Here is a 26,732-nt window from a genome sequence, read left to right as displayed (position 1 = left end):
TTTCAAGTTGGAAGTAGAAAGTTTGGTACAGTTTATTTCTGAAACGTTATGATGTGTTACTATATTTTACGGGAGGTTGTTAGAAGGTTCTTTGTGAACACGAAAAATGTGCCATTTGAAATTGATTATATTTGGTTAAAGGACTAAGGTATACTTGGAAAAAAAAAAAAAAGGGAAAAAAATTAAGGTATCTAGTTAGGGGTGGGACCTTGTAGTAGTGGATTAGGTAGGTAGGTACTTCATCACTTTTTGTTTGCAAGTCTATACTCTATCTCTGGTGTGACCCACCGGGTCCTCAGTCCCAACGAATGGCCACCAAGATGTGGAATATCTCCAATAGAAAGTTTACCCCGTGCTAAAATATTTGTCTAGATACTAATCTAATTTGAGTTAAAACGTTTACCAAATACTTTACGTGTCCAAAGCTCCAAGCCGTCTATTGGCTTGGTGCTGATAAAGAGAAAATAGGTGAAGGAAAAAAATAAAAAGATAGACAAAGATGGTCTTTTTTTTTGTTGAAGGTGACAAAGATGGTCTAGCTATCAATCAAATGTGTTTGGACTAAACTATGCCAAATTCTTAGAATATTAGTGTTCCATGAGCAGCCTCTCCCCACAGTCCCACTACCCCAATGATTCCTTAAGGCCGCCGTTTTGGGAAAGCAGAAATATTTCTGAGGAAGACGACAGAAAACAAAAAAAATCAAACCAAACGCATTTTATAAGTCGCTGGCCGGATGGGGTCGGCGCCGGCCAACGACTTCATCATCTTTTCTATCTCTCTCTCTCTCTTTTATGTTTCTCTTTCTTCTCTCTCTTCTCTTTCTCTCTATTTCTTTTCTCAGTCTCCGACAAAGGGGAGGAGCCCCTTCGCGCGGAGCTCGTCTAGTTTGTTTGAAGAACAAATCAGATCTCGTCTGGTTTGGTTTCCAGACGAAATCAGATTTGGTTTCGTCTAGCCCTTTCGCCGGAGATGGAGAGGAGGAGAAAAAAAAAATTGTCGTCGAAGATGGTAGGTGAAAGGAAGAAGAAGATGAAAAGGATTTGGTTGCCGGAGAAAACAAAAAAGTCTAATTTTTTAGAGGGGTTGGGCAAAAGGCCCAATCCCTTGGAGGAAATAGGGACCCGCTCCACTGCAGAGAGAAAATAGGGAGCAGGTCCAGCGTGTCAGGAGGGAGTTTTTTGTCTCAGTTAAGGCCTCACTTTTCATGAAATTACAAGAATGCCATTCACCCAATTGATGAGTCATGAAAATGCCTCATCTGAATATCTTAATTTAGACTAGTTAGTCTAATTCGAGCTGTTACTCTGATGTTTTGCTTGTGTTTCCTTACTCAGGTACCTTTTTCAGAGTTATGTGTGCAAAACGGATAAAAGTCGGAGAAATGCAGATTAGGGGTATTTTGGTCATTTTGTGATTCTGATTTCATGATCAGTATTAGTGCTCGGATGGAAAGTAGAGTCCAAGACGAACCCGTAGGCGAAAACGGAAGTCAAATCGGAGTCCGGATGAGTAAGATAGAGCTAGTCAAAGTTCGGGTCAAATTTGGTGGACCAAGAGTCAAGAAGGACACGTGGTGCGCATCGAGCAAAGTAATCAGAGGGACAAGAAACAAAGTGGGCTACTTTCTGTCACGTCCAGAGGTACACCAAGCTATACTCGTGACCCGGACAGCCCAACCCGACTCGATGACGTCAGCTGACGTCATCGTCATCTTCTTCCTTTTATTAGAACCGAGAGTTGTTCTTCTTCAAATCGAGATTTTTCAAAACAGAGAAAGTTTCTCTTATAACCGAGAGAGAAAAGGAAAGAAGAGAGAAGAAAGGAAAGAAGAGAGAAGAAAGGAAAGAAAAGAAGAGAAAGGAAAGAAGAGAGAGAGATTCGATTCGGCCATGAAATGATAAAGGAAAACAGAGACAGAGGAAGGGGGGAACTCGGATTGGGAGCCCTCTCTTTAAGCTCAACCAACAGAAAGACTAGAGGGAGAGAGAGAGAAGCTAGAACCAGAGAAAGACAGAGAGACAGAGGAAAACCGAGATCATCTCTCCATTCGGCCATTAATGGAACCGAGAGCTAGAGTGAGAAACAGTTTTTGAGAGTTTACTGTTAGGTTTCTTTTTCTTTTGATTCTTCTCTTTGTGAGAGAGAGAAGGAGAGATTGAAAGAGTTAGTAAGAGAGAAGCTCTTGAATTGTAGAGAGAGAAAGAGATTTAATTTAAGTTATAAAACTCCATTATTATTATTTTTTTTCTTCTTTCTTCATCATATTCGGTTGTAAAGATTAAGAGAGAGTTTCTGTGTTCATTAGAGAGATAAAGAGAGAAGATTGAAAGAGAAAGAAAGAGAAAACAGAGAAGGAGAAGAAAAACCAGGGAAGGAAAATTATTTTCTCACCTGGAAATCGTTTCCGGGAAGACGAGAAAATAGTTTTCCCTAAGGGTCTGTTTGGCGGAATTTTGGGAAAAACAGAAGGAAATTATTTCCCTAAGGTCCTGTTTGGTTTGGAAATAGCGAAAAAGATAAGTTTTCTTCCATTCTCTTTTATTATTCATATTTATTTAAATCTCGATCATGATTAGCTAAGACTCTCCATCTAGGGTTTTACGATGAAACCCATTTTTGACCTTTTAGAGATATAATTTTTATTGATTAACTCTTGATTAATGCTTCATAGTTTAATTTGTTTTAGTTTGATAAATAGATTTTCTTTTCACTATTTATACTTTTCGATTTGATGCATCGTGCTTATGTTAAATCATTTGACGATTCATACTTATTAATTGATAAATAGTAGTTTAGAAATTTATTTATTTAAAATAAAATGATTACATTGTTATGTTTTATTCGGTTTTAACGAAAACATCTCCCGGAATTAGGATAGTTCATTATCCGAAATTCTGAGTTATAAAAAAAAAAAAAAAAGAGAATTAATTAGATAATTATTTGCTCTAAAGGTAATTTTATGTGGTGAATTCCTAAACCCTAGATCCTCTCCCCCATTTGAGTTCCTTGTATCATTTGTAATTATTTTCTTTCCGTAATTTTACTTTAATATTTTATATTTTATTACCAAAACCTCATCAAAACCAAAAACCAAGTTACTCCCGAGTCTTAGAATAGGTTTCACTTAGTCTCTGAGGAACGAACCGGTCTTACCGGAATTTATTACAACTTGACACCCGTGCACTTGCGGGTGTAGACCTATTTAGGGTAACCTTTTAGGCCCATCAAGTTTTTGGCGCCGCTGCCGGGGACTAAGTTCAAAATTTTTTCTAAACTTGGAAAGTTTTTATTTTTGGTAAGTTTTTATTTTTGGCCACTTTGACTTGCTTCTCTATTTTTGGTGTGCAGGGCATTAAGGAGCGAAAGAGAAGGCGCAAACAAGGAGGAGGAGTCGAAAAGAAGAAATTTACAGTTTTATTTTATTTTATTTTTGGTGAGAGAGAGACTTTAGACTTTCTAGACTTTATTTTTGGATTTAAGTTTTGACCCTAATTTAAAGGGCATAAATTGTAACCGAAAAACCAAAACGAAGCCTCGGGTTCGAACACTCGCGGGGAGAGTGGCCCGAGTCGTCTGCAAAGGTCGTCGCCCGTCTCGAACGGGAGGTAACTTTCTCTAATCACCCACGAATCCCCTGTTAGTGGGTACTTTTTATAAGATCTTAGTAGTGCTTCCTCGGTTTTCGTGTTAAAAAAAAAAATTAAAAAAAAAAAAAAAAAAAAAAAAAAAAATTTTTGGACCAACAGAAAGGAGTAAAGTTTAGTTACATAATTTTTTTTTTTTTTTTTTTTTTTTTTTTTTTTAATTTTTTTTTTTTAACACGAAAACCGAGGAAGCACTACTAAGATCTTATAAAAAGTACCCACTAACAGGGGATTCGTGGGTGATTAGAGAAAGTTACCTCCCGTTCGAGACGGGCGACGACCTTTGCAGACGACTCGGGCCACTCTCCCCGCGAGTGTTCGAACCCGAGGCTTCGTTTTGGTTTTTCGGTTACAATTTATGCCCTTTAAATTAGGGTCAAAACTTAAATCCAAAAATAAAGTCTAGAAAGTCTAAAGTCTCTCTCTCACCAAAAATAAAATAAAATAAAACTGTAAATTTCTTCTTTTCGACTCCTCCTCCTTGTTTGCGCCTTCTCTTTCGCTCCTTAATGCCCTGCACACCAAAAATAGAGAAGCAAGTCAAAGTGGCCAAAAATAAAAACTTACCAAAAATAAAAACTTTCCAAGTTTAGAAAAAATTTTGAACTTAGTCCCCGGCAGCGGCGCCAAAAACTTGATGGGCCTAAAAGGTTACCCTAAATAGGTCTACACCCGCAAGTGCACGGGTGTCAAGTTGTAATAAATTCCGGTAAGACCGGTTCGTTCCTCAGAGACTAAGTGAAACCTATTCTAAGACTCGGGAGTAACTTGGTTTTTGGTTTTGATGAGGTTTTGGTAATAAAATATAAAATATTAAAGTAAAATTACGGAAAGAAAATAATTACAAATGATACAAGGAACTCAAATGGGGGAGAGGATCTAGGGTTTAGGAATTCACCACATAAAATTACCTTTAGAGCAAATAATTATCTAATTAATTCTCTTTTTTTTTTTTTTTTATAACTCAGAATTTCGGATAATGAACTATCCTAATTCCGGGAGATGTTTTCGTTAAAACCGAATAAAACATAACAATGTAATCATTTTATTTTAAATAAATAAATTTCTAAACTACTATTTATCAATTAATAAGTATGAATCGTCAAATGATTTAACATAAGCACGATGCATCAAATCGAAAAGTATAAATAGTGAAAAGAAAATCTATTTATCAAACTAAAACAAATTAAACTATGAAGCATTAATCAAGAGTTAATCAATAAAAATTATATCTCTAAAAGGTCAAAAATGGGTTTCATCGTAAAACCCTAGATGGAGAGTCTTAGCTAATCATGATCGAGATTTAAATAAATATGAATAATAAAAGAGAATGGAAGAAAACTTATCTTTTTCGCTATTTCCAAACCAAACAGGACCTTAGGGAAATAATTTCCTTCTGTTTTTCCCAAAATTCCGCCAAACAGACCCTTAGGGAAAACTATTTTCTCGTCTTCCCGGAAACGATTTCCAGGTGAGAAAATAATTTTCCTTCCCTGGTTTTTCTTCTCCTTCTCTGTTTTCTCTTTCTTTCTCTTTCAATCTTCTCTCTTTATCTCTCTAATGAACACAGAAACTCTCTCTTAATCTTTACAACCGAATATGATGAAGAAAGAAGAAAAAAAATAATAATAATGGAGTTTTATAACTTAAATTAAATCTCTTTCTCTCTCTACAATTCAAGAGCTTCTCTCTTACTAACTCTTTCAATCTCTCCTTCTCTCTCTCACAAAGAGAAGAATCAAAAGAAAAAGAAACCTAACAGTAAACTCTCAAAAACTGTTTCTCACTCTAGCTCTCGGTTCCATTAATGGCCGAATGGAGAGATGATCTCGGTTTTCCTCTGTCTCTCTGTCTTTCTCTGGTTCTAGCTTCTCTCTCTCTCCCTCTAGTCTTTCTGTTGGTTGAGCTTAAAGAGAGGGCTCCCAATCCGAGTTCCCCCCTTCCTCTGTCTCTGTTTTCCTTTATCATTTCATGGCCGAATCGAATCTCTCTCTCTTCTTTCCTTTCTCTTCTTTTCTTTCCTTTCTTCTCTCTTCTTTCCTTTCTTCTCTCTTCTTTCCTTTTCTCTCTCGGTTATAAGAGAAACTTTCTCTGTTTTGAAAAATCTCGATTTGAAGAAGAACAACTCTCGGTTCTAATAAAAGGAAGAAGATGACGATGACGTCAGCTGACGTCATCGAGTCGGGTTGGGCTGTCCGGGTCACGAGTATAGCTTGGTGTACCTCTGGACGTGACAGAAAGTAGCCCACTTTGTTTCTTGTCCCTCTGATTACTTTGCTCGATGCGCACCACGTGTCCTTCTTGACTCTTGGTCCACCAAATTTGACCCGAACTTTGACTAGCTCTATCTTACTCATCCGGACTCCGATTTGACTTCCGTTTTCGCCTACGGGTTCGTCTTGGACTCTACTTTCCATCCGAGCACTAATACTGATCATGAAATCAGAATCACAAAATGACCAAAATACCCCTAATCTGCATTTCTCCGACTTTTATCCGTTTTGCACACATAACTCTGAAAAAGGTACCTGAGTAAGGAAACACAAGCAAAACATCAGAGTAACAGCTCGAATTAGACTAACTAGTCTAAATTAAGATATTCAGATGAGGCATTTTCATGACTCATCACCAATCCCGTACTCTCTCACGTTCTTTTAATTCAAACGTGACATGTGTCATTTCTTTCCCTTATCTCTTCTCAACTTTATTTCTCTCTCCTCCTTATTTCTCTCAAACAGTTTCTCTCTCTAGTTATTTTATTTCTCTCTCCTAAATTATCTATAACTACTTTATCTTTCCATATTTTTTTCTCCTAAATTTCTCCTAAACTTCTTCTAAATTATTTTATTTCTCTCTAATTATTTAATTTCTCTCTTTCTATAACTACTTTATCTCTCCAAAATTATATCTCTAGATTCATCTCTCCCCCTAATTTCTTTTATAAATTAACGGTAAATTTATCTCTCTTCCCCCTAATTTTTTTGGTAAATCTTAAGTTTTTTTTGGATGAATTTCATTTTCAAGTTTGAGATTTGTATCGAGATTTTATTTCCCTCTTTATCATTTTTCTCCTTATATTTTGGACATTTGTTTAGATTTTCTGTATTGTACATTTTTTTAAAACAATAGGTATTGTACTGTACATTTTTTTGTGTACTGGACACTTTAATACGGAGAATTTTCTTTTGTACCAGAAATTTCCTTGTGTATCGGAAATTATTTTATGTACTAGCCATTTGGTTATGTACGAGACAGATTTGTACTTGGAATTTTCTTATGAACCGGGAATTATTTTATGTACTAGCTATTTGGTTATGTGCTACACCTTTGTACTGAGAATTTTCTTGTGTACTGAGAATTGTTTTATGTACTAGACACTTTTGTACTGGGAATTTTCTTGTGTACCGGAAATTATTTTATTTATTAACTATTTGGTTATGTGCTAGGCACTTGTTTGGTTATGTCTAGACACTTTTGTCCCGAGAATTTTCTGGTGTACCGGGAATTGTTTTATGTACTAGCTATTTGGTTATGTACTAGACACTTTTGTACTGGGTATTTTCTTGTGTACCGTGGATTGTTTTATGTACTAGCCATTTAGTTATGTGCTAGACACTTTTGTACTGAGAATTTTCTTGTGTATCGGGAATTGTTTTATGTGCTGGCTATTTGGTTATGTACTAGACACTTTTGTACTGGAAATTTTCTTGTGTACCGGGAATTATTCTATGTACTAGCCATTTAGTTATGTACCAGACACTTTTGTACTGGGAATTTTCTTGTGTACCCGGAATTGTTTTATGTACTAGTCATTTGGTTGTGTACTAGACACTTTTTGTACTGGGAATAGTCTTATATACTGGGAATTGTTTTACGTACTGTACATTATGTTATGTACAGTATATAATAGAATGTGGTATACGTATCTTCTCTCAAATATTATTCTTTCTTTTCTAATTTGAAATTTCTGTCCGGATTTTTCCTATTTTAGCTCTATCTAAAATTTTATTCCTTTTTCATATTTCTTTTCCAGATTTTTCTCTTTCCATATTTTTCTTTTGTAAGCATATCTTCTCTCTCTAATCTTAACTACTTTCCTTATCTCAAACATTCTTGCCTTATATGTTGGAAGATTTTTATAAAGATTTTTTAATGAAGTTTCGGTAAACAAAAATCTAAAAACGCACGTAAATCTGGTTGTTATAATGTATCAAATTTAGACGCCACCAAAGACTTTTATACGTTCTCTTTCTAAACTTTCCTTCCGTAGAACAGATCAAGATATTTTTTTCTCTATAAAAGTATTAGATACTTCCGATTTTCGTACTAGATTTTTCATTCAACAATCTTTCGTACTAGATTTTTCATTCAACAATATTCGAAGGAAACTTTCACGTTGCAACATTCACAAAATTGGAAAAAAGATAGAAATATAAGACGAAAGAAACTAAACATGTACAGTAAACTTCCACATAATAAGGAAACGTGGGAACTGATTGGGAACGATAAAATGTACTGGGAACTGAGGAATGTACATTACATTTCTTCGAAAACTTGGTAATGAAATTCCTCGAAAACAGTAAAAGCAGATCAAGTTAAGGATAACTTCAGATCTGATTTCTTCACCATTATGAATTTCTGTTAAATAAAAAATCTCCAACAACCCGCTTAAATAAAAAAACCAGATTTGTTGCTTCCTGAACCCAACAAAAGATTTCTTCCCCAGTAATTTGAAACTGAATTTGACTTATCCAAAATCCTAAACCATTCCAAAATATTTCCAGATCTGGTTTTTTCAAAATATTTCTTCACCATTAAAGTTTCACCAAATTTGTTCAAGAAATCAAACCATTCCAATTTCTTCACCATTAAACTTTCACCAATATTTCTTCACCGAATCTGACTTCCCAAAACCCTAAACCATTCAAAATATTTCTAGATCTGATTTTTCTAAAATATCTCTTCACCATTAAACTTTCACCAAATTTGTTTAAGAAATCAAACTGAATCTGACTTCTCCAAAACTCTAAACCGTTCCAATATTTCTTCACTAAATTTGTTTAAGAAATTTCTTAGAGAGAGAAAGAAGATAGCTTTTGAAATTTCTTGAAGAGAGAAAGAAGATATCTCTAGAATGTTTTTAGAGAGAGAGAGAATGTAATGGAAATAAAGAGAAAAGGGTATTACAGGTAGTAAGATAAAAAGACACATTCTTTATTGTACTTGTCATCTCGGGCCCACCAAAAAACTTACAAATTGGACCTGCTTCTTATTTCTGTTTTGGGCTGGGGGAAAAGCTTATTTACCCCCCTTATTTTGGTTCTCTCCCTCAAAAATCTAATTTTTTATTGTTTCCACTTAAAACTTCACACTCCGATATTTTTTTTTTATTTCCCCGAAATACGGGCCTTCCTTGATACACATGATTAGTTTATCATTCAGTTTAATATCCAAACTATCCTTCCCATTTGAAAATAGACTCCATAATTTTTGTATAAATTAGAATTGGTCCTTCTTCTTTAACTCTTCCCTCTTATTTTACCTACGCGTTTAATCTTCCACTTTCGATTCAGATCCTGATTCAGAATCTTCAAATCTCTGATTCCGATTTCCTGATTCTCATAAATTTCAGGTAAAGAAATTCATCTTCTCGTAATTTTTAGAATTTTCGAGTCTTAATTTGTTGTTCTTCAAGTTATTCATTCACGTCATTTTCTTCAATTTCCATATTGTTTACAGTTAATTAGAAGTTTATAATCGATTTCATAATTTCAGATCTTCTTGTGTTGATTGAACAACTTAGGTTTTGTCTTGAGTGAACTTCGATTAGTTTGATCATCTGTGATTCTGTGAATAGTTCGATTATATCCTTCATGTGTTCTTTTTTTACTACGTTAATGATCTTGAGTAACATCTTTATTTCATAATCAACATGATAAGTTTTTGTCGTTCGATCTATCATATTGATGTTTCAAAAATTTACTCGTATACTGTTTGATGAAATTCCTAAATGATCATCTGTTTCCAATTTTAGATGATCTGGATGCATGAGTAGTTCATTTTTCAGTAGAAAGTTTCATTAAACTCCCGAAATTTGGCCAATTCGATCTGAGATTAATTATGTTAGTTGACTTTGTTATAGATCTTTTTGAAGGTGTAGAAATTTTATTTCCATTTTCTTATTCTGAATGGTGTGTATTGATGTGGTTTTCGTCCGATTTTATACTACCCGATGAAAGTTAGTTGGGGAAGAATTGTTGTGGAAACTAAGCGTTATCAGTTTATTTGACTCTGAGCTTTGATTTAGTTTCGCAGTTTGGACGTAGTAATGGATGACTCTGGTACTGAGTCCCACGTTTCCGAGAAGGAGTTCTATATCCCTAGTTATTTACTTGTACCGGGATCAACAGTTGAATCGCCTTCCCATATTCCAGAGTGCCCTGTTTTAGTATTTATCAATTCTAAAAGTGGAGGTCAACTTGGTGCTGATCTTTTGATAACATATAGTGGTCTCCTTAACAAAAACCAGGTATTAATTTTGTTTATAGGTCAACTTGGTGCTATGGAAGCTCATTACTACTTCCATAACTATGTAAGTTAATCTAGTAACTGTGATTTTCAGGTCTTTGATTTGGGGAAAGAGGCTCCTGATAAAGTGTTAAGCAGGATCTATATCAATCTCGAAAAGCTTAAGCAAAGTGGAGACAGTTTTGCTATTGAACTGCAGAAGAATTTAAGAGTCATAGTAAGTGCATTCTGAACTTCTACCACTAAGGGTGGTGTCTATTTGTACGTTTTTTTTTTCTACTCTTTAGTATTAGACTCTAATTCATTTTTATGTTTCTATTGTTAGGTAGCAGGTGGAGATGGCACGGCAAGTTGGCTGCTTGGAGTCGTTTCTGATCTCAAACTGTCTCACCCACCTCCAATTGCCACCGTGCCCTTGGGAACTGGAAATAACCTACCCTTTTCTTTTGGCTGGGTAAGAAACAACCTTTTTCTATATAATGATCCTAGATAGAGTCGGAAGTATCCAGATTTGGGTCGAAAGGTTCATCACTTTTGTATATAGAAATAAGAAAACTTGGAGAGCAAAATGAAACAAAATTATAAGTAGCAAATTCTACTTTGGTGTGTCCAAACTGGCAAAGCCTGCGTACATGGTTGTAATCGCCATTTTCACAATTAGATAGAAAAGTGGTTACAACTTACAAGCTCCAGTAAAACAGAATCCATATCTAAACCATGAAATACCTCGCTGACCCGTTAAACAACAACGTGCATGATGCTTGAAGTTTGATGATGAGAGGTCTTATCAGTTATTGTTGCAAGAACCCTAGAAACATCATTACGTTTTAGAATTTGCAAGTTGTTACCTCGTATAAATAAGGTATAGGAATCGGAACAGAACATTTCATTTTGATTGTAAGTAATGTTTGCCCAACATCTCATAGTAATGTCAACTTTATGAGAGGCAAAGTTTTATTTTGAGAATTTTCTTAATGGTGATGAAGAAGTCAATGTTAACGTTTAGTACTTGGCTATTTTGGGTGGTCTGTCGATTTGGTTTCAGACACAATACTTGGAAGTTCCCTCGAGAATTTCATTAAATTAGAGGATGAATCCCCATTTAGATTTATTTTTGTAAGGAGAAGCAATTAGTCTTAACTTATTATTGAATTTATTGATAAAAATTCTGATTCATAACTTTCTTTTTGGTATTTTCAGGGAAAGAAGAATCCAGGCACAGATCCTCAGTCTGTGAGGTCGTTTTTGGATCAAGTAAAGAAAGCAAAAGAAATGAAAATAGACAGGTATTGACTATTGATGTGATACTTGGACACAAACATGTAATCCCATCTATAAAATGTGCAATTGTGGTAGAATGTTGTGTAAGTTATACCACCTAGCTCGATTGGTTTCTGTGGTTATTAATGTAATCTCCGTTTTCCAGCTGGCATATACTTATGAGGATGAGAGTCCCTAAAGATGGAACATGTGATCCCATTGCACCCCTTGAATTACCACATTCTCTTCATGCATTTCATCGTGTCTCTCAGACAGACTCCCTGAACATGGTAACAGACCATACTAACAAAATAATTATCTTTATCCTGTACTCAAGCTTCCTATTCGAGTATCCTGCTGTAATTGGAAGTGTTACTGATTACTGCATCTTATGTGGACTGGTCATCAGGAGGGTTGCCACACATTTCGTGGGGGATTCTGGAACTACTTTAGCATGGGTATAAATCTGATTCACTGAAGTATATGGGTCATTCTTTTTTCTTACTTGTTAAATAATTGCCGTTAGGGTGCTGCTTTCTAATTAAAAGAGCCAACACAATCAGTATGCCTTTCATGATTCCTAGGACCCGGTTGAGAAACTTTTATTTATTAGTATATCTAACTAAAAAAATCCATCTTATTGAAATTTAAGACTAGCTTAATTAATTTACATCATGTTAGTAAATTTTCTCTTCCAACAGTATGCCATATCTTTGTTAACAGTCATATAAGCTAATTGTAGCTCGAGGCATGAACTAATTAGGCTGTTAATTTACAGGGATGGATGCTCAAGTGTCGTACGGATTTCACTCTGAACGCAAGTTACATCCAGAAAAATTTAAGAATCAGCTAATGAACCAGGTACATCTGCTCTCTTTTCCATTAGAATTATTTCGTTTATAGTTCTCACGGCCATTTCTATATTATGTTATCCTAGTAGGGCATCGGCCTACTAGGTCGACTACAATTCTCTAGTAGTTTATTTTCTATTAATATTGTTAATGTTTAGTTAGTTAGGAGAGTTAAAAAATTCTAGTTGAAGTACCGTTGTAGTATTTAAAGTTAGAACGTCATTTCTTGATGACCAGAGTACCTATGCAAAACTCGGATGTTCCCAAGGATGGTTCTTGGCTTCTCTTTGCCACCCTTCGTCAAGGTCAGCATTTTTCATTTTTTCATTTGCCATCTCTAGTGGCCCCTAAGTTCTTGCTTTGCTGTGGTCCTAAAAGAATACAGTTGACAGAATGATTTCCCCTTTCAATTGAAAAATTAGATGTCTGTATATGTACTAATAAACTCACCTTTTTACATATCAGAATTCTTCGGAGTGAGGAACTTTATATTCATAAAATGTTTTGTAAATATCATATGCCGCTTTCATGCCAGAGCAGTTTGACGCATCGTCTACTATTTCTTATTAGATCTAACTTAAGTGGTTTATCAATTCAGGAACATAGCTCAGCTAGCCAAGGTCAAGGTCATGAAAACACCAGGTCAATGGGAAGACCTCGAAATACCTCGCAGGTGAAATTACTGCTTTGATTTTCATTTGCATAGTTGACCTATGTTGCAGTTGATCCCTCACGCGTTATTCTTGAACACAATGCACCCACTATTGGTATTTTTTACTTCTATGGCACTTCTAATATTTCACTTCTTTAGTATCTAATAATATCATCAAACTACTGACAGATTAGTCAAGAAAAGGTTCTACCTTTATTGTATTAAATCTATACGTTTATCAGCTACCTAATGCTCATATAGTTTCCAAAATGGCGAAATATAACAAAACTTTTACCTTGCTGTAACAACGTTTAGAAACTTCGACATTTAGGTGTCTAATGCGTATCCAATTTTTTCTGTGACTTATCTTACCAACTTTAAGTCTCCTCATTATACAGCATAAGATCAATTATATGCCTCAACTTACCTAGCTTTTCTGGAGGATTTAATCCTTGGGGTACACCAAACCAGAAGAAAGTACGAGATGTAAGTTCCAGTTTGTTGCTTTCCTCTGACCCATGTATCTTAAATATAGTAGACGAGATTTCATCTTAAATTATGTTATTCTTACTGCACGTTTTTACTCCTAAAACATTTGATACAAGTTCCTTGATATTATGTGATATGCAGAGAGATTTAACTCCACCGTTTGTCGATGATGGTCTTCTAGAGGTGGTTGGCTTTAGAGATGCTTGGCATGGACTTGTACTGCTTGCTCCAAAAGGACATGGGACTCGTCTCGCACAGGTTTAAATTACTTCTTACAGTATTATGCTCTTAGCATTCATGCTCGAGACCAGGCTCAGGCGATGCCGTCCTAAGGACTGTCCCAGGAGACCCTCGCCTCAGCCGTGGCCTGCCTAGGTTTACATATTTCCTAAAATATCTTCAGCAATGATGGAAAAATTATAGCCTTCATCCATTTTGTGCTCTTACACTTTCTACCAAGTACCATTGTTCTTAAATGCCACAAATTAAATTGTAGATCTAAAATTTCAGAAAACAAAGACTACCTTAGCTAACCTCTTTCTAAACTTCTTTCTAGCGTTTCCTCATTATATTTTGCGTTCCCATTTAGGCACATCGAATCCGATTTGAGTTCCATAAAGGTGCAGCGGACAGTACATACATGAGAATGGACGGAGAACCATGGAAACAACCACTCCCTGTCGATGACGACACAGTTGTAGTCGAGATATCTCACCGTGGTCAAGTGAATATGCTAGCAGCACCAGGATGCAGATCTAAAAGCTGTCTTGATCCTTCATCTCCTAGTCACCGGGGAGAAGAGGAAGATTCAGAAGAAGAATCAGAAGAACGGAGAAAATTCGGAGCAGCAGATACGTTCAAAATCCCTGATGATGTTGATATTGCTCAGCTTAGTTAAACGCCCCTCTCAATGCTCGTCTCAGTCGCATATTAGTATGGTTATTCCTCAACTCGTCTTTGTCAGTATTGGTTTCAGTGTGAAAATCGGGTTTGCTAATTTGGGTCTGTAAATTTTGTTTAGAGAATCATACTACAATCAGATTCACGACAAATTCAATCGCTTAGTTCTGTTTGCTAGTTTATGTGTAACAAAAGAATCTAAACTTACAAAAACAATATATAATATTGATTAAAAAAAACTGTATCCAAGATACAGATAAATTTGTCTCTAATCTTATCCGCCTTTTGAAGAAAACAATTAGTACAAGTTTTTTTTGGGTTTTCAAGAGCTTAAGGGGTGTCTTTTCTTTAATGTTTAAATCTGACTCGTTTGACTCATTTGAATATGAATAATCAGATTCAAGTGAACCTAAAATCAACTCAAACTGGCCATTCAGACGGGTAAGATATCACGAGAAAGACAAAAACAAATATTTTAAACTACTCCCCTAATTTCTATTTTGTAGTTTTGTTGTTGTAGGGGAAGAGAAAAAGTCAATTTTATGTTTTAGTCAACTAAGAGATCTTAAAAAAGTTTCCTAAGCAAGTAGAAGCCACCAAAAGATAATGACTTTCTTCTCTTTTGATTTTCAACCACATTGGATTCACACTCAAATTTTGTGATGTCTCATTTCCATTTTTTTTTTCCTCTTCACCAACCCAAAGCTTGAAAGCTCTCATCCATGACCATTACGAGGTTCTCCATAGCTTGAAACTTTCTTACTTCTCTTCCAACATCGAGGGTCGGTTATCCATGATTTCCTCGAAGGACAAACTACCCCTTTGTATTGATATATTTTTCCATAACATTAGGCTCTAGAACTGAACAAAGGACCTAGTGTCTCACCTCTTTGAAGACCCAATATAACCCAGCAGTAGAATCAGAGTCCAGGCGACGCTTTTACTTTAACACTCCATCAAAGTTAAAAAAAAAGAAAATTAATGTTAAGGAGATAATGTTGGATCAATACTGGTGGTAGAATGGCGTATAGAGGGAAGCCCAAGACTACTCAACGGGTCCATCCCGGTCCCAACTCCTACTATCAAGGGATTGGGAATCGGGTCCATCAGAATGTGGTAAAATTCTGCACCCAAACTCAGTTATCAAGTTGGATCCCGTGAGTGTTAGTTAGATCTGAATCACTAGCCTGCTTTGAGATCTGAACTTAGTCCTACATGCACCATTTTGGGAAAATTCCATAACATTGTTAGACAAAATATGGCAAGATGAATTATTAAATGTTTGTTCATGGAGTTCCATGAATATAAAATTTTATACCATGAAAAGAATTTCCTGAATCCGATGGTTAGAACTAACCAACTAATGAAATTGGATCTAGTGAATATTTAGTTAATCATATAAATTTATGAGTTAGTTAGTGGGGATTAGTTAATTAATTTGAGTATTTCCCCACTCCTAAGACATTACATGTGATCGTTAATTATTAAAACGAAATATATTTTATCTGTAAAATTATACTAAATTATGGAGTTGGTTGAGTTGGTAAAAGACCTCGTAATTAACTTTCAAATTGGTAAAATGTCATCACATATACGGAGTATAATATTGGCCAGTTGTAGAGAATGAAAGAATTCTTTGATTACCTTGCTAGTACGGGCACATGCGAGCCAAGTGATTATTAGTGTGTTCAAAAGGAAAATAATTCCGACGTTTTTATATACTATATAATAGAAAATGAAGAGAAATTTGCTAATGATGTCTCAAGAAAAGTCTGAATATCCGACCATTTAGACATAAATTATAATCTTCAGACACTTCTAATCACTACTACTTGAATATGAGTTTGTTCATAACATCTACTTTATTCGCCTAAGCGGTTGGGTGCAAAGCACCTGCCCGCACCTAAGTTGACCCTTTGTATAGAAGGGTGAAAATTCTTTTTAAGGTCGAGCTAGAGTTTTGTTCTTTAGCAAATCTATAGTTCCCTAAGAAAAAGCATGAGTACAAAGTGCAGAGAACTGTAGATTTGAAGCGATCGCGACTATTAATCCTGTATTGATGATTTTCAACAATAAATAGATCTCGTATTAATGATGATTCGAAAATATCTGTCTTATATGACTCGCTTTACCATACAAATAAAGTTTTTTTTTTTTTTTGCAAACTTTTATCCAAATTCTATACGAAGATTATGTGTTTACTAGAAATCTTTAGAAACTCTATTGTACTCCTATGTGATTGTTGTTAAAAAAAAAAAGAAAATCTAAAAAAAAATAGTGAAAGTCCAAAAATAAAAATAAAAATGGACCGGATATGAAGTAGAGTAATTAATTGGAGTTAAATCAATCCTTTAAGATCCGACCTGTCTCCACCAGCCAACTTTCCTCTCCCAACTTCTCAAAAGTTAAGAAGGTTGCCACCGCCGTCTCACCAATCGATAAACTCAACCTTCCAAAAAATGGTTTAGAGAAAGAAACCCATATCATCATTACTACTTAAAATAGTGAGAGAAAAATCTTAAATCTTCAATCTTCAATCTTCAACCTTGATGAAGTGAAGTGGGTAAGATTTAATTTCACAAAAAAATGGCAATAGCTGATGAAAAATCATCAAGTTCAAATGGTAAAGTTTGGAGTCTTCGTCGAATGCCATTTGGTAAATCATCAGGAAATGCTTCTTCTTCATCTTCTTCTTCTACTTCTTTTCCTCCAAATCTTCAACACCATCATCATCATCATCATCAAAATCAACAACAACAAACCCAAGTTGATGGATCAAATCCTAATTCTTCTTCAAATACTACTGTTGCTTCAGTAGTTAGATCTCTTTTGCCTACTCGAAGACGACTTCGTTTAGATCCAACCACTAAACTTTATTTCCCTTGTGAGTTAAATCAATCTTGGGGTTACCCTTTTCTTTTTTTCTTGTCTCTTCTAATCGTTGACTTGTTCTTTTGTTCTTAATGTCTTTACTTCATTTTGGACTTATTTTGCTTCTGTGGGTAACCATAATTTTGATTCTATAGTCAATTTTTTGATTTGGGTATCCAAAATTTTCAAGTTTTTTCTTGATTTTGTTGGTTTTAATGAATTTTTAGAACAAGGGTTTGCTTAATTCATATCCAAAATTTTATACTGAAGTAGTATTAGACAGATCGGAGATCTTCGTTACTCTGACCTTTTCATTTATCTGTACTTGTTTTCTTTCAGATGAACCAGGTAAACAAGTGAGAAGTGCTATAAGAATCAAGAACATTTGCAAATCTCATGTAGCTTTCAAGGTATGAAACAAGTTTCATTTAATTGATCTTAATAACTATCAAACATTTCCAAGAATGTTTTAGCCTAATCAAGAGTTTCGTGTTTCGGTTAGAATTTGTCATGTTTAATTGGAACTGTAGTATGAGATTGTGAGAATAGTCTCACATGGGTAGAGGATACTATATAACCAAGAATGTAATGTCGAGGTCGTCTCCCCTCATTGTCAATTAGTTGAGTTGGAAGGCCACAAAATTAACACGGTATTAGAGTTAGGCCCAACGGCTACACACGTGCTCCATGTCACAAAAAAAACGTTAGGCTCAAAGAAGTGAGAATAGTTCCACAAGGGAAATGATACTTTTGTAACCAAGAACATAATATTTAGGTCCTCACTCCTCCCACTCATTGTATATTGGTTTTGAGTTGGATGTCCGCAAAATTAACAAAGATCATATCTATGTTAGTATTTTCTAAGATTCATGTGTTATTGCCGATAACGCTGTTTGATTTTTAACTGTTCATGTTGTTATAGTTCCAAACAACTGCACCAAAGAGTTGTTTTATGCGTCCTCCTGGTGGAGTACTTGCTCCCGGCGAAAGTATTATAGCGACCGGTACATACTCTATTTGCATTGCTATTATACATCTTCCGGTTTACTCGAAAAGAACAAAAAAGAGTGTTATGTTACCTTATCTGATTCATATATTATACCTTTTATGTTGTTTTTAATTCCCTAACTTATCTGAATTGCTAGTGTTCAAGTTCGTGGAACATCCTGAGAACAATGAGAAGCTAGTCGATCAGAAAAGCAAGGTCAAGTTTAAGATTATGAGCTTGAAGGTTACTGACGGAACCGACTATGTGCCTGAACTGGTAAGTTGTGATACCTGCACCTTCATAATGTGTCACAGATTAAGGGATCACCCACATTTTCATACCTTAATCTGCACTTTCTTTTCATATGTTAATACCTTTATAGAGTTTGATTTGTTCAAATCTTAATATGTTGTCTTAAATGTGGGTAATCTCTTAATCCACGACTAATAATTTTGTCTAGATAAGGTATAATATCAATTCATAATTTATTCGAAATTTCCATGATGTCAGTAACATCCAACTGAGAAAATATTATAGGTTTAATGAAACTCAAGATATTAGAGGCAACTTGATGACAAGTCGATAGAAGAGGTGTAGTGTTGAGTGTTGACCTAAATACCATGCTTACTACTTTATCTGATTGCTCTTAACTTACTCGCCCTTACCCTTGCTGTATTCTTTCAGTATTTGTTAGTCTTACGGTTGCTAGTGGAGATCTAGCTATTAGTGATATCGTTCGTAGTGCTCTTTATGCATATAGGGCTTTTAATTTGTATTTCAGTAGTCAATGACTAACTTTTTCGCTTTTCTGTTCCTGTAATTCGTTTTGGTTGTCTTGTCTATTACCTTCTATCTGAACATTTTATTTCTGTTATTAAACATTAATTCCTTCATAGTTTGACGAGCAAAAGGACCAAGTTGCAGTTGAGCAAATCTTGCGAGTTGTATTCTTAGATGTTGATCGTCCTAGCCCTGTAAGTAATATTAATTAACAATCTAACATACACTTGCGTTGTTAATTGTAGTTGGATTAGACTTCTTTTTTGAAAAAAATGCTCGTATTTAATGCAAAAAGAAAATGTTTTTTTTATGTGTGTGAAGGCAATGGAAAAACTGAAACGACAATTAGCAGAGGCGGAAGCTGCACTTGAGGCACGAAAGAAACCTCCCGAAGAAACTAACCCACGTATCGTCGGAGAAGGATTAGTTATTGATGAATGGGTAAAACTAGTTTGCCATCTAATTCTTCTGCTTTTCTTTTACGAAATATTCCACATATATATGAGAAATAATTGTCTTCGAGAAAAGGAGCCTAAATCGGAGGTGCACGGAAGGATTCTCTTCCCTGTTCCTGTATCTTGATTCGTCGTGCGAAATCCAACTGCCCACTTCGAATTCCGGCCTGCTTTTTCGGGCAAACTATAGTGTTGTATATATATGTATGTGTATTGATATGTCTTTGTTTTCTGTGGTTTTTCGTTTTTCAGAAAGAACGAAGAGAAAGATACCTTGCAAAGCAGCAGATTGAAGGGATTGATTCGTTGTAAATTGCAGGATGCAGATGTTCTTCAAGATGTTTTCTTTCGAATGTATCATTTTCGGTCCCCTAGTGATAGTAACGGGGAAGAAGAAAGGGGGTTTATGTATGTCAGTATGTGTAAAGTGGTTCAATTAGATGGTGACAATAATTGTGGTTTTTTGTGTTCTAAGATTTGAGATGGTGAAAAGATTGTGATATTTGATCTTAAATTATGCTTTTGATTCTCAAAGAGGGGGTTTTATATACCCTTCTCTTGTAGATTTTATGAAAAAAAGTTCTTTTTACATGAAACCCCACTATTTTTCTTTATTTGCCATTTCCTATTTGCTTGCCCCCTTCTTGGTTTTTCTAGGTCAATGGTATATGATATGGACAATAAACGAATTTTGATTCATCAGCATGTGATTTATAATAAGTTAGGAGTTGCAGTTTAGATTGATGATAAAATGATACTAGTTCCGACCAAGTTAGGTGGTGGTTGTATTTTAATTCGATCTCAATGGGTTGCGCAAATGATGGTTTGGTATGAAGAGAGAGCATATTTGGTAACTAAAAATAGATAAGAAGGCCATGAAAGCATGATTCATCTATAAGAAGAGTTGACATCATTACTACCAGATAAGATGGAGATGAAATCTTTTTCTTGATAAAGAGATGGTCATGATCTCATCTTTCTTTATTTCTTTTATACGCCCTAGCTTGCTCATAAGCTTTCTTCTCATTGGATGAGTCATAGAACTCTTTCAAGATATTGCTGCCACATTAGCTTTCCATATGCTACATTGATCTTTGTGAACAACAAAAATGATATCACATACTTTATTGTACTTGTTTTTTCGTTCTCTATATACATACAGACGCCCCATACTATGAATCAATACAACTGGTTAGTTGTAGTCTGGTTCCGTTATTTATGTCTAGTCCGGTTTTGTTAAAATCAAATTCACTTGAACTTGATTGTCTGAATCTAAATTATTTGATACAAATTGTTTAGTTATCTTAAATAGTCTTTTGAATTTTTTTTTGCTATGGACTCTTAGTGAATTAATATCCGATGAAAATAGTCATGAAATTAGCTAGTCATCCTTTTAGACAAATTAGACGCACAAATAAGATGAAAACTTTTATAAAATCTAGTCAGTTCAGATCTAGAGCTAGCTTTCGTACATAAAAATTAAGTTTCCGTCATATATGTCACCAAGAACTAAGTTTTGAGACCTTTACCCCATCACAAGGGTTACTTTCATATGCAACAAATTCCTCTGCCTACATAGAAACAAATCATCTCTGATTCTCTCTTCCCCACTTCCCCGTTTCGATCACCGGAATCTGACACCTACTCCCCTGAATCTTACCACGACTACGACAACTATCACAGTGTGTGTAATAAATATGATTAGTGATCTGAGTAGGGTATTGATGGCACCAGCCATTGTGGTAATTCAACAATGTTACTCCCATCAAGGGTTTATATGGAATGTCTCAGGCGCCAGATGTATTCAAAACAGTAAGAATGGGTTGTTCTTCGGCCAACTATCACCATCTGGCGGTGGTGGTGCTAATAATGGAGAGGAGAAGCAAAATCAGGCGGATGATTCACTTCAGAAAGTTATGTTCTTGAATTGCTGGGCATAATAATAAGAGTACCAAATAATCAAACCCAAATCAGATTTTAAGATCTTGTTACCTGGAATATAGAAATCAAGAAACAGGTCATGAGGGGATATGACATGATCTTAATGTAATTAATTGTACATAAATAATCCAAGATCCTCTTGTTTCTTTCTTTTTTTGTTGTTTCACCTCTGTTATTATTAATCCAGCTTAATTAACAATCATATGGCTATGGTGGTGTTTATTGTTCTTTCCAAGGGTCCTGGTTTGACTCGCTACTGTCTGACTTTTTGTCTGAATCTGAATTGTCTGAATGACTAGATTTGAGTTATTTCGATTTGTTTTGGTTAAAGATGTACAATAGGCTCTTCATTCAAATTCATGTATGGGCAACTAAGTAAGTTCAACATCAACCACAAATAGTCATTCAAAAGGGTCAGATGTACGAATTTGATAAAAAAAAACAAACATGAAAAAAACAGGTTTTAACAAGCTCTCTTTTAGAGAGTTTGTTCGTCTAATTAGAATATAGATATTATTAGCAATTAACAAACTTTAATCTTATGAAATTCTCCTTGCATCAGTTTTGCTCCAATTTGATTTGTACGTCATCGATATCCACATTATCATCGCTAACTACCGTTTCCAGTAATAATGTTTCTTCCACACTTTCGACATCTCTTCAGTCGGTATACCTTTTGTTTCAGGAAGGAAGAAGATAACAAAAAGTGTCATTGTCAATACGAAGCCCGCGAACAAGTAGGACATATTAACCAAATTTGAGATGGTAAAACAATTAATGTGAGGCAGGACAAAGTATATCAATCATTGTTGCCATCTCAAATTGTTTAGGTGATCCAAATATGAGATGATACTTTGTTTCAGGCACGACAAAGTGTTTGGGTGATCCAAGAGGCAGCAACAGAAGCTAGTAGGGTTGCCAAGTAGAGAGATGAAGTGAACAAAGTTAGTGTTTGACTGTCGAATGTTCTCGTAAACTGAGTTGAAAAATTTCTTCAAAAAGATTGTGTTTGATGTTACTCCACCAGAGATACCAATGTCGTAATAACGGAAGATTAGACCAGTACCCAAAGCACCAACTATACATACCATTAGAACAAACCAAGTCATCATCTTTCTTGGGTAGTTCTTCCTCCCCATTCCTGATGAACTATCAATGAAAACTATGAAGAATGTATATATGGGATTGTTGTTGTGAGGGTAGGGGTTAATTTGTATAAGAGTAAGGAATTAGAATTATAATTGATTTATGATTCTTATCCTACGTGGTTACTGATTCAGATATCTAGTACTTGTGGGCTTCCTATTTCGTTTGGGATAAGGAATATGCTAAATCTCTGTGAATGTCATAATTATAAGATTGATTGTTTCCAAAATTACACTTTTTTGACACCAAGATTTTTGTTGTTGTTGCAAATATCACTAAATTATTAGACAAATGAGTTCTTAAAATACTGGTGCGAAAGAAAAAAAAAATACTAATGTCCAAATTCAAATAGAATTCCAATTATGGGTACGAACCCATTTAGCTAGACTGTCAGCTTGAGTGTTTCTTTCGCGTGGTATATGAGAGAGTTTGGCACCATGGAACTGAGAAAGAAGGTTTCTGATTAGTTTGACACGAGCCTTCGACTACCAGTGAATCATTTTACTTGGGGTTTGAAGATGTTTAATGATTGCTTGATTGTCACTTTCAAAATGTATGAATTTTAACATTGTTACTTGAATCCCATTCGGTCCCATTAAAATAACTTGGATTTCACATTATTCTTCGTTTCTTGATCTGAACGTATCGACATTTGCATTTATAAATTGAGCTCTGTGGCTGTGAATTATGCAACTAATTTCTGTAATTTCATTAGTTTTGGTAAAAGATGCATCAGTAATCAACTTTCACTTGAAGATTTTTAGTAACTTTATAAACAATTGCCTAGAGAAATGCCAAAATCTGCTTGATAACTTGCATAGGAGAAATGTTACGATGTTGTAAAACAATGGTCACAACGAGCTTTCCAAATAAACCATAGATTAGTTGCATAGAGCGTGTCTAGATTATTATCGTGATGATGCGTATTGTTTCAAGACGTTACCCATTTATTCTTTTAAAGATAAAATGTTAATGGACTGAATATTAAAATAAAACCACATATTTCTAGCAAAAGCACAATGAAGTAAAACGTGATCCAGAGTTTCAATTTCATGACAATGAGAGCAATTCAAGATGTAACCAACATGTTTGCCAATATGATGATGATTTGATAAGCTCTTCGTACAACACTTTCATAGGAAGAGTGAAATTCTCGGGATAATATTAATGCTCAGAATAAAGTTCCAGTTGATAGCATTATTGTTATTAAGGATGTTCTCTTCTTGCTCGACCCAAGCCCGCAAGCTAAGCCCATTGGTCAAAGTATGTAACAGCCGAAAAGCTCTCGTCCCTACTAAGGTTAACACTGGGCACCCGGGCTCGCACCAATTCCCACCGAAATGAGGGAACGAAGTTGGGATAGGGTGGGAGTTGGGCCAGGGTATAAATGGAGTTCCCCTTATAATTTCCTCCATGAAAATGATAGGAGAAAACTCTTCCTTCCAAGTTCATCTATTTCAGCTAATCAAACGTGTCCTAAGAGTTAAGATATACATCCAAGCGTCTAAAATAACTGCTGGACATCCAACGAACAGGAAACAACAAAATTACTCTAACGTCTATATTCCCCAACGGTCGAAAAACACACTACTCCCATTATTCGTTCATCTGACCTAATTAATCCTAGACAAATTACTCACTCTTTCTCTCTCTAAATTTTTTCTCTCCAGAGGAGCCCAAATCCGCCATTGTTCTCTCTCTCTCTCTCTCATAGAAATTGCAGTTTATCTCTCTTAAAGCTAATTCAATGAGTATTCTTCAATACCCAGATACTAAAAACACTCCAGATCTTCAGATTTGGAATAATGTTGTTTTCGATGATGAAGATACAGAAGAATCCGCCTCCATTAATGTTTCATCTCAGAGCTCTCTGAAACCCACATCACTAAATCAATCTGAATCCCTAAATTTAGATTCTTGCAAAGAAAACAAATCCCCTGTTTCAATTAAACCAATAAATTCCCAAGGTAAGCCATTAAAACTCCTCTTCAAACAAGGTCTTCTCTCTCCATCTTTAACCAGTTTCCAAAATGAAAATCAACCCTCTTGTAATAACAGAAAGATTGATTCAGAAATGGAAGAAATCGAACTAGAGATTAGTCGATTATCTGCAAAATTAGAAGCCCTTCGTCTTGAAAAAACAGAGCAAAGCTTGGAAACGACTGAGAAATTAGAAAACCCCCAAAAGGAAAATTTGGTATCAAATCCAACAAAAATCAATCGGAGGTGTGTCAGTTTAGGGCCGGTAGAGATTTACCGAAGTGTCAGATCCCGGCAATCAATCAAGCCAGAAATCACCCCAATTAGGTCTCGTCAGAAATCTTGCTTGAATAAACTTCAAGAAATCAATGAAAGGAAAGTAACAAATGAAAGAAGAGGAAGGAGTTTGAGTCCAATTTCACGTGTATCAAAAAACCCCAGTTCCAAACAAGGGTTTACAACGATTGGATCAAAGAAATCAGTGCAGAAAGATGAAAGTTTGATTTCAAGTATTCAACCAAGAAAGCTTTTCAAAGAAGGAGAAAGATCTGGTTTTTCAAAGAAACCAATTAAAAATGGAAGGGTAGTAGCAAGTAGGTATAATCAAATTCCTGCTAAATTTCAAAAACAGAGTGAACAATTCAACGATGAAATTGAGAAATCGAATAAGAAATTTGATTCTTTAGTCGGAAACTCACCTGGGTTAGTACCGGAAATTGGTCGGAAAATTGAAACAGAAAGCAGAATGAAAAAAAGATGGCAAATTCCTAGTAGTAATGTTTTGGCGGATAGTCCTTCAAATTCAGTAATGAAAAAGGCGAGTTTGCTTCCGAAGATTAAGATAATGCGAGGAAAAGAAGATTATATTAGTCCTAGAGATTCAGGAGCAGCTAAAAGGGTAGCTGAATTAAGTTCTAAGAAATCATATTTTGATCCAGAATCAATTGAATTGGAGAAGTCAATTTGTCAAGTTTTGGATTTTGAAGAAGAAGGAGAAGAATAGGTTTGAAATTTGATGGTTGTTTTTAGTTGTTGTTGTTATGTCATAATTTGAGAAATATTTTCTCTTGCTTCCAAATTGTAACTTTGATAATTTTGGTCTTGAATAAAATTTCTATATTCAGATCTCCCACAGAGCATTCTAGTTTAAATCCTCACAAGTTATAAATCATTATTTAAAGGATCAATATTTTAGGCCACTGTTTTGGAGAAAGTACAAAAGTTTCCCGGGAAGACGGTAGAAAACAAAAAAAAATTAAACCAAACACACCTTTTAGATGTCGCCGACAAAAAGTCGCCGGTCGGATGTTGCCGACGACTTCATCATCTTCTCTCTTCTGTTTCTCTCTCTTTCTTCTCTCTCTTCTCTTGTTCTCTCTTTCTTCTCATTGTCTCCGGCGAAGGAGAGGAGCCCCTTCGCCGGAGCTCGTCTGGTTGTTCAAACCAGACTCGTTTGGTTTCGTCTGGAAACCAGAGCTCCGGCGAAGGGGCTCATTCCCTTCGCCGGAGATGGAGAGGAGAAAAAAAAATTATCTCCGGAAATGGTGGACTTCGCCGGAGATGGTGGAAGTTGTCGGAGATGGTGGTGACAGGTGAAAAGGAAGAAGAAGCTGAAAAAGTATAAGGAGTTGGTTGCTTGCGGCAAAAAAAAAATTCTAATTTTTTTTTTTGTTTCCACCCAAAAGTTCAAACCCCGGAAAATTTCTTTATTTCTCCATAGCACCGACTGTATAAATTATATCAAATGAGTTTCCAAAAAAAAAAAAATTATATCAAATGAGAAACACAAAGTAATTTAATATAAGAGATTTCAAATCTCAATCTTCATATAATGAATATATAAAAGATTCTTCCTCCACGTGGCCAACCATTTATTTTTCATCTAAATAAAATATCAAATTCGAGCAAAGCTCGTGTTCAAGGAGATTTAGACCTAATAAGAGCTTAACACGGTGATGGTATTAGAGCAGCACTTCAGAAATGTCATAACTGTAGCATGATAAGGAGTGTTGAATGACTACATGTCTACATGCTTGTTGGAGGTGAATGAGATACGTGAATAACGTAACAAATTGAAAAGACGAAGATCTGACAATGAACAACAATTCAAGATATTTGAAAGCTGAAATATAGACATGCCTTAGACCTATATAAGAATGAAATGTTCATCAAGAGAGCCTGAGAGTGCAAAAAGTTCATCAAGATAAATAGAGAGTTGATTTAAAAATAAGAACTATTTGCTCA

The 26,732-nt window shown here is 35.2% G+C and overlaps 3 protein-coding genes across 6 annotated transcripts; all 3 read left to right on the top strand.

The window, feature by feature from the left end:
- The first annotated feature begins 352 nt into the window (after positions 1 to 352).
- LOC147560283 (diacylglycerol kinase 1-like) lies at positions 353 to 14,599 on the top strand. Of its 4 annotated transcripts, none has more exons than XM_086662457.1 (14): positions 353 to 468; positions 9,221 to 9,279; positions 9,955 to 10,176; positions 10,270 to 10,392; positions 10,501 to 10,629; positions 11,376 to 11,461; positions 11,602 to 11,725; positions 11,845 to 11,893; positions 12,214 to 12,296; positions 12,524 to 12,591; positions 12,885 to 12,959; positions 13,337 to 13,424; positions 13,569 to 13,685; positions 14,017 to 14,599. In XM_086662457.1, the coding sequence occupies exons 3-14, from the start codon at positions 9,976 to 9,978 to the stop codon at positions 14,323 to 14,325; spliced, it is 1,452 nt and encodes a 483-aa protein (XP_086518583.1). In that variant the 5' UTR covers positions 353 to 468; positions 9,221 to 9,279; positions 9,955 to 9,975; the 3' UTR covers positions 14,326 to 14,599. The 4 variants fall into 4 exon arrangements, with proteins under 4 accessions (XP_086518583.1, XP_086518584.1, XP_086518581.1 ...); XM_086662458.1 differs by having other exon boundaries at positions 362 to 468; positions 9,963 to 10,176; XM_086662455.1 differs by lacking the exon at positions 353 to 468 and having other exon boundaries at positions 9,027 to 9,279.
- Positions 14,600 to 16,603: 2,004 nt separating this feature from the next.
- LOC147560282 (vesicle-associated protein 4-1-like) lies at positions 16,604 to 19,935 on the top strand. Its single transcript, XM_086662443.1, has 7 exons — positions 16,604 to 17,211; positions 17,538 to 17,608; positions 18,121 to 18,202; positions 18,344 to 18,462; positions 19,083 to 19,160; positions 19,288 to 19,407; positions 19,674 to 19,935. The coding sequence occupies exons 1-7, from the start codon at positions 16,914 to 16,916 to the stop codon at positions 19,731 to 19,733; spliced, it is 828 nt and encodes a 275-aa protein (XP_086518569.1). The 5' UTR covers positions 16,604 to 16,913; the 3' UTR covers positions 19,734 to 19,935.
- A 4,204-nt stretch (positions 19,936 to 24,139) lies between these two features.
- Positions 24,140 to 25,615, top strand: LOC147560281 (uncharacterized). The gene has a single exon (XM_086657985.1). The coding sequence runs from the start codon at positions 24,256 to 24,258 to the stop codon at positions 25,489 to 25,491; it is 1,236 nt and encodes a 411-aa protein (XP_086514111.1). The 5' UTR covers positions 24,140 to 24,255; the 3' UTR covers positions 25,492 to 25,615.
- Positions 25,616 to 26,732: the final 1,117 nt, after the last annotated feature.

Source organism: Eschscholzia californica, unplaced genomic scaffold (genome assembly GCF_041429995.1).
Source record: "Eschscholzia californica isolate CP2 unplaced genomic scaffold, dmEscCali1.0.p SCAF_2, whole genome shotgun sequence".
Taxonomy (NCBI): Eukaryota; Viridiplantae; Streptophyta; class Magnoliopsida; order Ranunculales; family Papaveraceae; genus Eschscholzia; species Eschscholzia californica.
Note: the sequence above shows the minus strand (reverse complement) of the source record. Positions and strands in the feature narration are given on the sequence as shown.